Consider the following 13,804-nt stretch of genomic DNA (forward strand, 5'->3'; position numbering starts at 1 on the left):
ATGTGAGACTTTTAAAATCTATCGTGTCATTACGATCAGGAATATGTGACGCATGAATATAAAAGCACCACGAATGCATCTATATGTCTGCATTTTGCTTCACCACACCGAACCATTCATCAAACATCAAAGCGCGCACATCGATCCCGTACGATCTGCAAAGAAGCTTTCTGTCACATGCAGATCAGTGGTTTTCAACTTGTGGGGTGGGTACCCCTAGAGGGGGAGCACGAAGTAACAAAAAGGGAGGCGCGAAGATATGAAAAAAAGAAAACAAGAATCAAAAATGTGGAAAAAAAAATCTGTTGAAACCAAAACAAATTAACTTAAACTACATTCTGATACTAGAAAAATAAATATAGAGTTATATAAATGTCGATAAAAGTTAAGTAGGTATAATAAAATATGCATCTACGTTTCAAAAAAAATGTTAGGGGGGCGCGTTTAAAACTGTTATGAAAACTCGGCTCGCAAATACTTAAAGGCTGAGAAACGCTGATGTAGATAGTAAAAAGAGACTCTGACGTCACATTCCGACTTTTCTGACACTGCGCAGCCCCCCCGACTTTTTGCGGGTAATGCAACTCGCGTGTACGCCGTGTTAATTTCTGAGGACCTGCTCAGAGGACGCGTGAAATGAACGCTGGTAGCGCGTGGCAGCCATGATACGGGCGCTTACGCGTTCTGAGCATGAAGTATAAACGTGCCCTTAGAGCGAGGAGTCTGTTACAGCATGATCAGAGGATAGAGGATCATTTTATAAGCTATTGAATTTACATGCATTGTCAATCAATGCATGCATTTTACTCTGGTTGGTTTGTTGGTTTACACCCAAATGACTTAAATAAAATAAAAGCCTGTTATATTCTGGTTCTTCTTATAGCTTTAAGTTGAGTTACCACCCTTGAAATTTCTATGCATATAACAACTGTCCATTCCAGGTAAAGGAAAGTTTTATAATCGACACAAGTTGGGACACTTGTGCAAACTGTTTGGTTCAACTTGCAAGGCTTTGTTTATTTTAGTTACTGAAGAACATCTGTAGGTTGTAACCTATTATAGTTGTTCCCTGAAATTCCCTTTTTTTCAGTTTTTGCTAAGCTAAACTGAAAATGTAAACTTCTTGAAGTTTACTGCTTACCGTTTCACAATTTTAGGTCATTTGTTGCATTTTATCTGATTTAATTCAAAGAACAACTGGAGGTAGTGAGAAGTCAAGGAAAATTACACTTTTTTACTGGCTAACTGAACAAATTACAATAGGCAAGCTTTTGAGGCAGCTGAGGCGCCTTCTTCAGGAAGGCTGTAGGACAGAAACTGGAGTTCCCTACGTTTATGCAGACACTAGGACAGAGACATCATTGGAAAACCCTGAAGTGGGTCATTTTCAATGTAAACAAATTAACAGAAACCTCCCAGGCTACGATTCATGAGGTTGAAGGAACTGCCTGCAGAGCTCAGAGACAGGATGGGATCAAGGCACAGATCTGGGGTAGGCCACAAAATTTTCTTTAGCATTGAGGATTACCAAAAGGGCAGTGACCTCTATAACTCTTAAGGAGAAGAAGTTTCTAGCAACTACAACTCATCCTGGAGTTGTCCACCTGGCCAAAGTGAGTAATCAGATGAGAGGGACCTTGGTTAGAACCCAATGGTTACTCTGGCTGAGCCCCAGAGAACTTGTGTGGAGATGAGAGAAACGTCCACCTGCGCAGTACCATTTCAAGACTGCTCAGGGTTGAGGGAAAGCCGAACGGAGCAAAGTTCAGAGATTGGCAGAGTTTGACATTGGCACTGTTGGTGGCAATGTAGAAAATGATATTCTTAAAGTTGATGATTTGCATATATTTAAAGAGAATCATACAGCATGTATGAGAAGAAGTATTATATATTGTGATGCACATTAGCATAGTAAGGGTTAAACCATAAAAAAGCTTGTATATATTATAATTTTTCTCTTTGTAGTTGCTAAGCTTAAAAACTTCACTCAAGGACATTGTGTACTTTTAGAGGGCTAAACGGGCCATTGTTTTAAGAAATGCAACCATTGAGGCTTTGGCCATGAGAGAGAAACCAGACAGGCCATTCACTTTCATGTGCCACGGCTTGGCCTCTGCCTCCCTGTCTGCTTGCCTGGACAGGCGATGACAAATCAAGGAAAAAGCAGCTTATAAAAATTGTTATTGTTATTCGTTATTGTTTTAGGGGCGCAGCTGCCCCAACCTCAAGCCCAAAATTTTATGTGTGGGTCTGCCTGATTCTGACTTACTGGTGGGAATCGATTGATAAGTAAGTTTTAGGCACCTGCACAGGGTATGAAGTAATGATGGCAGTTTCGGGGACATTAAGTAATGATGGGAAGAGCCAGAAGGAGGAGAGTATTTTGCATAAGTGATAAGAATTGTAATAAATTTAAGCTTGCCGAATTTGCTAATTGCTCATTTCATTTGATTTGGGTCCGTGTATGCATCACGAAATAAAACAGGATTTTGCTACCTTCCTGAAAGTCTATGTGCCTTCTTTGAGCAGCAAGTTTTTTTTAACAACAGCAGACGAACCATGAAAAATAAATACCGGTAAATAAAGTGTTAAGTCAAATTACATAAATTTGTCAAAATGTAAAGGTAACAATATAACCAAAATCTCTCTTTGCAATAAAATACTGTATTTAAAACTTTGAAATTGTGAAAAAGTACTAGTGGCGATATTGAAATGACGGAAGAAGTTTGTTTTTTAAGTTTGTTTCTCTGCTTATAGCACTTGTGGAAAATGTTTTAATTTTTTAAAAATAAGTTATAAAATGTATACCTGCGTGTCACATTCAAAGAGCTCTGGGGTTGGGTTACTTGTTTTGAAAGACATTCCGCTTAGGGGTGAATAGGCGTGGCTACATTGGCCCCGGATGTGTGTGTGTTTGTGCGTGTGCCCGCGTACGCGAGCGTGTGTTTTCTCTGTCCAGGGACTGCTCCTGATTTGTGCCAACTACTTGCTGGGAAAGGCTCCAGCTTTCCTGCTGCAGATAAATGCAATATTTAATATTGTGTTACGGTGGTGAATGCGTGTGACATATCATTGACGTTTGTTCAGACCGCAGGACCGCTGTTTGCGCAAGCAGCACATTCAAGCCTGAAGGCATTTTCCACCCAAAATTTTGGTATATATGTATATATTCTATATTCATATATCAATAGTTGCATTATTTTTTTTTATATTTTACACGTTTCATACCCTATGTAGTTTGTTATGATGGCCAAGAAAACAAATATAAATCTCATGTTTTAATGCAGAACAAATATAAGATTCACTTCTGATACAATGAAAGTTTATGGTGACTGACATTACACAACAATATACAATACGCGAAACCATCAACAACCGTTCAAGAAGTTTGAAATTACAGTTTTTTGTTTTTCTAAAACTATTAATACTTATAGCAAAACCACTCACTGAGTTTGCAAAACTAAAAGCACAAACACTGCTTTGCACTCAGTTTGCAATTTTGTAACACACATTTTGCAAAACTGTAGGCACCATTCACTGCACAACACTCTTTTTGGAGAACTTTAAACACAACTCACTGCTTACACTCAATTACCAAATTTCCAACACACTCCTAGCAAAATTATACACATGTATGGCTATCATTAACACTATTTTGCCAACTGTCTGGCACACTTTCACATGTGAAAACTGTTTTAGATAATTAGTTCACTTTGCAATCAGCCTAAGCACTATAAATAAGCCACAGGTAAGCTGTCTATGTGGAGTACAATGGAAGGAGCAGTAAGAGTGAGAAGAGTGAGAATCAGAGGAGGCCGAGGAGGCCGAGGGAGAGGACGTGGAGGTGAAGAAGTTGGAGGAAGAGGACGTGGAGGTGAAGAAGTTGGAGGAAGAGGACGTGGAGGTGAAGAAGCGAGAGGGTTAGAGGAAGTTAGAGGAAAAGGACAAGGAAGAGCAAGAAGAGGACGAGGAGGGGAAAGAGGAAGGGTAAGAAGAGTAAGAAATAGAATAAATGATGACATCAGAGCTACAATAGTGGACCATGTCATCAACCATGGGATGACCCTGAGGGAAGCTGGTCAACGGGTTCAGCCTAAATTGAGCCGCTACACTGTGGCAAGCATCATTAGGACATTTCGAAATGAGAATCGGTAATTACTTTGTAGCACTGCCATACTCTAATGAGAAACACAACAGTACCATACATGCAAAAATACTGAAATTGTTACTTTACAGAATTGCTAGACGTCCAGATGTTGGGGGCAGAGGCAGAATGTTCACTCCAGAGCAAGAGACCCATATAGTGAACATGGTGATTGCCAATAATGCAATAAGACTGCGCGAAATACAGCAGCGCATAATTGATAATGACACCATCTTTCAAAATATACACAGTGCAAGCATTTCTGCACTAAGTCGTGTACTTGCACGCCACAGAATGAGAATGAAGCAAATTTACAGAGTTCCTTTCGAGAGAAACACAGAACGTGTAAAGCAACTGCGATATGACTATGTGCAGGTAAGCTATAGTGTCATTGGTTCTGAATTTGGAAGTGCATACTGTAGTGCTGTGCATGGGCCTGATGTGTTGCATTTGTTTTTTGTCTTGTCCAGAGAGTGATGGAACTAGAAGCAGATGCCATGGGACATGAGCTACTTTTTGTAGATTAGGCCGGATTTATCCTCAGTAAAACCAGGAGACGTGGCAGGAACATTATTGGACACTGTGCCATCATCAATGTCCCAGGACAACGTGGTGGTAACATAACCATGTGTGCAGCTATAAGCCAAAATGGTGTTGTTCACCATCATGCAACCATAGGCCCATACAACACTGCACACATTATTACATTCCTGGACACTTTACATGACATGCTCACTGTTCAGAGACCAGAGCATACCCGATATGTCATCATATGGGACAATGTTAGTTTCCATAGGGCTGCTTTGGTTCGCAACTGGTTTACAGACCACCCATCCTTCATGGCACTCAACGTCCCTCCATACTCTCCATTCTTAAATATCATCGAGGAGTTCATCTCTGCCTGGCGCTGGAAAGTGTACGACCGTCATCCTCATCAACAGGTAGCCCTTTTACAGGCAATGGAGGAGGCATGTGGAGATATTGACCAGGCATCATGTCAGGCCTGGATACGGCATTCAAGGAGATATTTTCCCTGGTGCCTTGGACTGGAGGATATCGCATGCGATGTGGACGAAATTTTGTGGCCGGACCCAGAAAGACGACATGATGTAGGCTGATTGTTTTTTTTTTCCTTTTTTTTTATTTGTGAAATTACTATTTTGTGCTCTGAATTTGTCTTGGTTTTGATGAGTGTGAATAAACACCAATACTTGAAGTTTGGATCCTTGTATGTTTACATGACACTATGACAAAAGTATGACCTCAAATTGACATCTGTACACGGAGAAAGCAAAAGCCAGATGTGTTTTGTATTCATACCATCAGTGTGCAGTTGGCGCATTGTGTGCTTAGTAGATGATGGCTTGTGTGTACTGTTTGATACGAAAACACCATTTTTACGAAGGTGTGAAGAGTTAATCTAGCTGTGTTCGCTTTTGCAAGAGAACTACAATGTTTTGATAATTGGGTGAAAGGTTTTCTTATTTGTGTGTAGAGTTTTGCAAAAATAGCCAATAGTAACAAAAAATGTGCTTAATCAATCAGAAAAAACTGTAAACATTCTGGTGATCTGCTCTCATTAATGTAGCAAAAGGAGAGCAGGAATGAACCGTGTAATAACAAACAAATCCTATGAACATTTATATAAATAGCTTCCCAGGACCCGCGTTAAAACTCCCGCAGTCGCCGTCAATAGTATTTATCTATCAGCCAGTTTGTTTTTAATTCATTATTTTTTCTGTTTAAAGTTTCATTTACTAAGTACAGTAGTAGTGTCGTTTTTTTACGCCATCTGCCGGAATGCAAACGGTAATGCATGTTTTCAGTAGAAATGAATTACAGTTTTTTACAATCGCTATAACAGTTTTTTCAAAACATTTAACAAGTTTCCTAAACTCTTAACGCACCAACACACCTAAAACACACAATTGGCAAAACGGTTAATTTCATGCTCAAAATCACACATTGTAAACTAAACCCCAAAACTAATTTTAAAAATACAATAATAAACTACCACAGTACACTATGTCAAGCAAAACACTGCAAACATGTTTTAAAATCAAATAATTATTCAAAAGAGTAACACATGTTCTCTTCCAACAGGAACATTTAGTCAATCATAACACATTGACAAAAAAACACTATCATTAGCTGAAATTACAGAAACTGCATTATTTTATGTGTCAGGTCTGCCCTTATATTTGAAGCCTTTCTACATTTTTGTTTTGTTGGGTTTAGTAAATTCATGCATTTTGTTTCTTTTGCTGCAGAAATTCAATACAAAAAAGTGAATGACCACCTCAGAGTAGCTTTATAAAATGTACAGTTTACTGTATGTAAAAAAAAATGCAGACACAGAACTGCTGCAGTACAGACTTTATTTGCAAAAGGACATTACTGCAAGATATACAAACAGAAAAAGCACCGAAATTATAATAAAAAAAAAACAAAGTAATCTTCTATTCTGCCCGGTCTTCTGCATTTGGCCACATGTTCTCATCCACATCACACCTGATATCTTCTCTGGCAAGGCATCGTGGGAAGAATCTTTTGCCATGCCTTATCCACCCCTGGCAGTGTTCAGCTGTGATGTCTTGGCATGCAGCATCCATTGCATCCAGGAGGGACATTTGGTCATGTGGACGATGGTCAAAAACCTTCCATTTCCTGGCTGAGAAAAACTCCTCAATGGGGTTGAGGAAAGGGGAGTAAGGGGCAAGGAAATGGGACATCATCCTTGGATGGGCGTTAAACCAGGCTGTGACTGCACGGGAATGGTGGAATGCCACATAGTCCCATGTGATAACATATATTGGCAAGTGGTCCCCCACCTGTCCCCTTTCTACCTCTGGCACCAGTCTTTCGTGCAGGTCTTCTAAAAACAAGAGACGGCGGTCGGTGTTGTAGGGGCCAATCTGACATTTATGCAGGAGTGCACCGTTGTTGGAGATTGCGGCGCACATGGTGATGTTGGCTCCTCTCTGGCCCGGCACAGTAACTGTGGCCCTTTGGCCTATTATGTTTCTCCCATGGCGATGCCTTTTTGCCAAGTTGAAGCCAGCCTCGTCAACATAGATAATTTCATGTGGGACTTGATTGGCCTCCAACTCCATGACTCTCTGAAAGTAATTACACAAAGTGTATGTAAATGCTGTGCTGTACTGTATATCTACTGTATGTACTAATGAACTCCAGGTTTATAAAGTAGTTTACTGCAAAACACAATGTGTATAGTACAGTAATGACTGTATTGCATAACCTTACCTGGACGTATTGGTGACGGAGTTCTTTGATGCCCTCACTGTTCCTTTCAAAAGGAACTTTGTATAGTTGTTTCATTCGGACTCTGTGTTTAGCTAGAGTCCGAGAAATGGATGATATGCTGATTGCTGCAATGTTCCCAAAGACAAGGTTGTCCTCTACAACTCTGGAGTGAATGTCCTTCAGTTTTATTTCATTGTCAGCAATCACCATGTTGACAATTACATGTTCCTGTTCTTCATTCAAGAGCTTTCCTCTGCCCCCTGAGGGAGGTAGACGTTGAATCCTTAGAGGGACAAAATACAGTTACATATTAGAGACTGGAGGCATACAGTCACTCTAATACAATAAACGGTAAAATTATTTACACTTTGCTGTAGGAGAAGCAATATCCTACCTGTTGGTTTCTCTGAAAATACGGACAATGGATGCCACTGTGTCCCGGCTGAGATTTGGCTGTACTCGTTCACCAGCCTCTCTGTATGATAGCCCATGGTTTATGACATGGTCAATGATAGTAGTTCTTATTTGATCAGTTACCCTAGCTCTGGTCCTTCTTTGAGCGCCACCACGCATTCTAACTCCTCTCCCTCTACCTTGCCCCGCTCCTCTCAATTGTCCTGGTACTCGTCTTCCTCTCCCTCGTGCAGGCATTTTCTTTCTTTCTTTCTTTCTTTCTTTCTTTCTTTCTTTCTTTCTTTATTTGTGTTGCTCTATATTGTTCCTTTTCCACACAAGATCAGCCAAAAGAGTCCTCTTTTAGAACATATGATCATGTGATTGGAAAAACCTCAACACTTGAGTGTGGTTCCTAGATGGGAATCAGCTGTGATTTATATATTTGCATAACTGCAATAAGCTGTTTCGCATTGGCAAGTGAATAAAATACAGGGAATATATTTGTGTTTCAATTCACAATATGAACAGCTGTTCACTTTGACTTTAGCCTATATAAGTTATGTTTAGAACATGATGTTATCTGTTCTGACATACAGTGTGAAAGCATTTGTAAATTTGACTGTAAAATTACATTGTTTTGGTCTTGGTTGAGCTTGTGTGTAAAAGAAGTTCAAGCATTTTAAATTGGTGTTAACTGTATGCATTTTGTATCAAAGCAACAAGAAACGTGTTAATAGTATAGCCTACAAAGACGGATGTTGTGCTAACCGTGTTCAGAGTTTAAGAAACTTGTTAAATGTTTTGAAAAAACTGTCATAGCGATTGTAAAAAACTGTAATATCGTACGGTTAATTAAGGACTGGTAATGGGTCAGGGCTTCTTTACAGAAATCATTTGTGTTTCTTTGAACCACCATTTCTGTGTGACATTCAATGAGATTCCTCTATCTGCCTTTTTTAATACCCATTCATTTTTCTGTTTAAAGTTTTCTTTATTTGATAATACTGGCGTTTGCGTGCACCATCTGTCGGAAGACAGGAGACAAGACAAATTTTCAGAAAGAAAGCCTTGGAATGGCAGTGTCGAAAGTGGGCGAAGTGAGTGACGTCATATGTATTGAGAACGATAGTGATCAATATAAATTACAGTTTTTTCTGATGGCTTAAACCCTAACTGTGATTCTTATAGCACAATTTCAAAAACTATTAATACTTATAGCAAAACCACTCACTGAGTTTGCAAAACTAAAAGCACAAACACTGCTTTGCACTCAGTTTGCAATTTTGTAACACACACTTTGCAAAACTGTAGGCACAATTCACTGCACAACACTCTTTTTGCAGAACTTTAAACACAACTCACTGCTTACACTCAATTACCAAATTTCCAACACACTCCTAGCAAAATTATACACATGTATGCCTATCATTAACACTATTTTGCCAACTGTCTGGCACACTTTCACATGTGAAAACTGTTTTAGATAATTAGTTCAATTTGCAATCAGTCTAAGCACTATAAATAAGCCACAGGTAAGCTGTCTATGTGGAGTACAATGGAAGGAGCAGTAAGAGTGAGAAGAGTGAGAATCAGAGGAGGCCGAGGGAGAGGACGTGGAGGTGAAGAAGTTGGAGGAAGAGGACGTGGAGGTGAAGAAGCGAGAGGGTTAGAGGAAGTTAGACGAAGAGGACAAGGAGGAGCAAGAAGAGGATGAGGAGGGGAAAGAGGAAGGGTAAGAAGAGTAAGAAATAGAATAACTGATGACATCAGAGCTACAATAGTGGACCATGTCATCAACCATGGGATGACCCTGAGGGAAGCTGGCCAACGGGTTCAGCCTAAATTGAGCTGCTACACTGTGGCAAGCATCATTAGGACATTTCGAAATGAGAATCGTTAAGTACTTTGTAGCACTGCCATACTCTAATGAGAAACACAACAGTACCATACATGCAAAAATACTGAAATTGTTACTTTACAGAATTGCTAGACGTCCAGATGTTGGGGGCAGAGGCAGAATGTTCACTCCAGAGCAAGAGACCCATATAGTGAACATGGTGATTGCCAATAATGCAATAAGACTGCGCGAAATACAGCAGCGCATAATTGATAATGACACCATCTTTCAAAATATACACAGTGCAAGCATTTCTGCACTAAGTCGTGTACTTGCGCGCCACAGAATGAGAATGAAGCAAATTTACAGAGTTCCTTTCGAGAGAAACACAGAATGTGTAAAGCAACTGCGATATGACTATGTGCAGGTAAGCTATAGTGTCATTGGTTCTGAATTTGGAAGTGCATACTGTAGTGCTGTGCATGGGCCTGATGTGTTGCATTTGTTTTGTCTTGTCCAGAGAGAGATGGAACTAGAAGCAGATGCCATGGGACATGAGCTACTTTTTGTAGATGAGGCCAGTTTTAACCTCAGTAAAACCAGGAGACGTGGCAGGAACATTATTGGACACCGTGCCATCATCAATGTCCCAGGACAACGTGGTGGTAACATAACCATGTGTGCAGCTATAAGCCAAAATGGTGTTGTTCACCATCATGCAACCATAGGCCCATACAACACTGCACACATTATTGCATTCCTGGACACCTTACATGACATGCTCACTGTTCAGAGACCAGAGCATACCCGATATGTCATCATAGGGGACAATGTTAGTTTCCATAGGGCTGCTTTGGTCCGCAACTGGTTTACAGACCACCCATCCTTCATGGCACTCAACCTCCCTCCATACTCTCCATTCTTACAGTTTTTGCCCGTTGCTTGAACACTATAGACCCATGCTTAGACTAAAGTAACACAACTTGAAGCTTTTGTTACCATACCTCAAACACATGTACCATACCTTACACAAAAGCACTGCTTTGCACTCTAGTTGCAATTATGCAACACACTTACTCCTTTATGCAACACACATGGTCCTGCATACTACACTCTATTTCATACATAAGACACTTTGTTCAAAAATGAAATCTCAGGGTGCCATTTGGAAAACACATGTATCCAAAATACAAAACACATCGGGTAATTGCAACCACTCAAATACACACCTGAAGGCACTTACTTGCAAAACTGAGCACTAATTAACCAACTACAAAAAGCCCTCAGTTCAGCCATTTCAAGAACTTTGCAAGCATGGATGGAGGGAGAGCAAGAGGAAGAGGAAGAGGAGGAGGAGGAGGTCAAAGAGGCCATGCACGGACCTCAAGACGACGAGGGTCGTAATATAATTGGCCAAAGGGCAATTGTGCACGTCCCAGGGCAGCGCGGGGGAAATATCACGTTGTGTGCCGCCATAAGCCTTTGAGGGCTTCTGCATCATCATGCAAAACTACGTCCATACAATAGCCAACATATACTCACATTTCTAGATGCTCTCCATAATATAGTTGTACAGAACAGACCAGATCAGCCCAGGTTTGTGGTGATATGGGATAATGTCAGTTTCCATCGGGCTGCTCTGGTCCAGGCCTGGTTCTCCAACCACAATCAATTTGAAGTGGTATACTTGCCCCCTTACTCGCCATTTTTAAACCCTATAGAGGAATTCTTTTCGGCTTGGAGATGGCATGTATATGACCGCCAACCACATGCCCGCATGCCTCTTCTGCAGGCAATGGAACAGGCCTGCGGTGACATTCAGGTGACAGCAATCCATGGATGGTTTCGACATGCAACAGGATATTTTCCCCGGTGCCTAGCGGGAGAAGACATTGCTTGCGATGTCGATGAGGTCCTGTGGCCAGACCCCAACAGACAGCGGGATCCATGAGCCCACGTATGCACAATTGTCATGATCTTTTGTGTTTATAGTATAGTGTTTTTCTATTACTGTATTATGTTTGTTTTTTTTTTAGCTTTATCTGAATTCATGGTACTGCAATGTACAGTGCTGCAATGTACAATATTGAGTAGGCCTATTTGCTTTTTTGGTTGTTTGAAAATGTGTCTCCTGAAAATATGCCTTCTGAATAAACAGTGAAAATCAAAGACTGCAATGTTTTATATAAAGTAGACTAGTGTGTTCTCCCTGATCTGATAGTGTTTGCATATGATGCAAGTATGTGTCATTTTGTCAACAGAGTTACATTTTGACAAAGGAATGTTAGGTTTTGATAGCAGAATTTAGGTTTTGGGAGTAGAGTTTCAATTTGGCACAGATGTGAATGGTATATTTCCCAGTGTTGTGTCATGCTTACTTGTGTTTAGAGTTTTGGCACAATGAGCGAAGTTTTGCAAAATGTGTTCAAGCAACGGGCAAAAACTGTAAATCCCATCGAGGAGTTCTTCTCTGCCTGGCGCTGGAAAGTGTACGACCGTCATCCTCATCAACAGGTAGCCCTTTTACAGGCAATGGAGGAGGCATGTGGAGATATTGACCAGGCATCATGTCAGGCCTGGATACGGTATTCAAGGAGACATTTTCCATGGTGCCTTGGACTGGAGGATATCGCATGAGATGTGGGCGAAATTTTGTGGCCGGACCCAGAAATACGACATGATGTAGGCTGATTGTCTTTTTTTTTTCCTTTTTTTTGTGAAATTACTATTTTGTGTTCTGACTTTGTCTTGGTTTTGATGAGTGTGAATAAACACCAATACTTGAAGTTTGGATCCTTGTATGTTTACATGACACTATGACAAAAGTATGACCTCAAATTGACATCTGTACACAGAGAAAGCAAAAGCCAGATGTGTTTTGTATTCATACCATCAGTGTGCAGTTGGCGCATTGTGTGCTTAGTAGATGATGGCTTGTGTGTACTGTCTGATACGAAAACACCATTTTTACGAAGGTGTGAAGAGTTAATCTAGCTGTGTTCGCTTTTGCAAGAGAATTACAATGTTTTGACAATTGGGTGAAAGGTTTTCTTATTTGTGTGTAGAGTTTAGCAAAAATAGCCAATAGTTACAAAAAATGTGCTTAACCAATCAGAAAAAACTGTAAGACCACCCCTGTTCCCAGTTCCTCCTCATGGATGGATGGATAGATAGACAGATAGATCTCGTGCAGCTCTTCAGACGGGGAGCCTGCAACTTTATAAAGGGGAGCATCGTCCAGAAAGGACCAGCAACCTCGTGTCCTTGCTAAAGTGCAATCCCACAGTGGCATCAAGGGAGAGCAAGCACCGGCTCAAGTCTCGAACGTGTACCCAGGGCTGCCCCAGATCACTCGGCGGCCTCGACGCAGGTCTTCCCGATGGTGCTTTGCTGCCGTGTGCGAGCGCCCACGCCGAGGTGTTCTTCCTCTCGGTCTCTAGAGCTCCCAACAGCGTGGGGGCTTCTTTACAGAAATTATTTGTTTTGCTTTGAAGGCAATTGATTCTTTTTTTCTGCAGTGATATTCAGTTTTATTTTTAACTGTTGTATAAATGCCGTTACTGATCTTTTGTTTAATTAAGGATTTTTTTTTTTTACTGAAGTGTCAGCCTGTTTGTGTGTCGGGCAGTTACATTCTGTTGGGCGTTTTCAGCGATTCGACCTCTGTCGGAAAGTTCTATGTACTGCATGAAAATTCAATGCACTTCATTTTGCATTCCAAAAGATGGCGCATCGCTCGAATTCGCCCTGCCATTGAGAACCCTAAAGCAAATGCCCTGTGAACGAAGCAACAATGTTAATGTCAATGTCAATTTATTTATATAGAACATTTAAAACAACATAGGAATGCTGTGGCCAAAGTGCTTTACAATAACAGAATAAAAGAAAAAAACAACTAACATAAATAGAATTAAAATATATGAACATAAATAATAAACAGAAGTAATGTTACATAATCACAATGAGGAAACTATCAGTATTACTGAAAGTCACGGAATGCAAGTTAATAGAAATGATTCTTTAATTGTAGACGACTCCTTTATGTGATGAGCTAAAGAGTTCCACAGGCGAGGGGCAGCATCTGCAAAAGCCCTGTCTGCTCCCCTTAGTTTTACACTTGGTACGACAAACTGACATTGATTGCAAATTAACCACCCAAAAAA

General features: G+C 40.5%; 1 protein-coding gene across 1 annotated transcript; it reads right to left on the minus strand.

Moving 5' to 3' along the window:
* Positions 1 to 6,603: 6,603 nt before the first annotated feature.
* On the minus strand, positions 6,604 to 7,899 carry LOC120521189. The gene is made up of 3 exons (XM_039742984.1): positions 7,803 to 7,899; positions 7,409 to 7,668; positions 6,604 to 7,263 (listed from the first exon to the last, which is right to left on the minus strand). The coding sequence occupies exons 1-3, from the start codon at positions 7,897 to 7,899 to the stop codon at positions 6,604 to 6,606; spliced, it is 1,017 nt and encodes a 338-aa protein (XP_039598918.1).
* Between the last annotated feature and the right edge of the window lie 5,905 nt (positions 7,900 to 13,804).

This window comes from Polypterus senegalus, unplaced genomic scaffold (genome assembly GCF_016835505.1).
Source record: "Polypterus senegalus isolate Bchr_013 unplaced genomic scaffold, ASM1683550v1 scaffold_4870, whole genome shotgun sequence".
NCBI lineage: Eukaryota > Metazoa > Chordata > Cladistia > Polypteriformes > Polypteridae > Polypterus > Polypterus senegalus.

Coding starts and splice junctions, on each gene's coding strand:
- LOC120521189 (XM_039742984.1), bottom strand. CDS start 7,899: ATGGGCTATCATACAGAGAGGCTGGTGAACGAGTACAGCCAAATCTCA. Junction 7,669..7,802: donor ATTTTCAGAGAAACCAACAG/GTAGGATATTGC, acceptor TACCTCCCTCAG/GGGGCAGAGGAAAGCTCTTG. Junction 7,264..7,408: donor TCCGTCACCAATACGTCCAG/GTAAGGTTATGC, acceptor AATTACTTTCAG/AGAGTCATGGAGTTGGAGGC.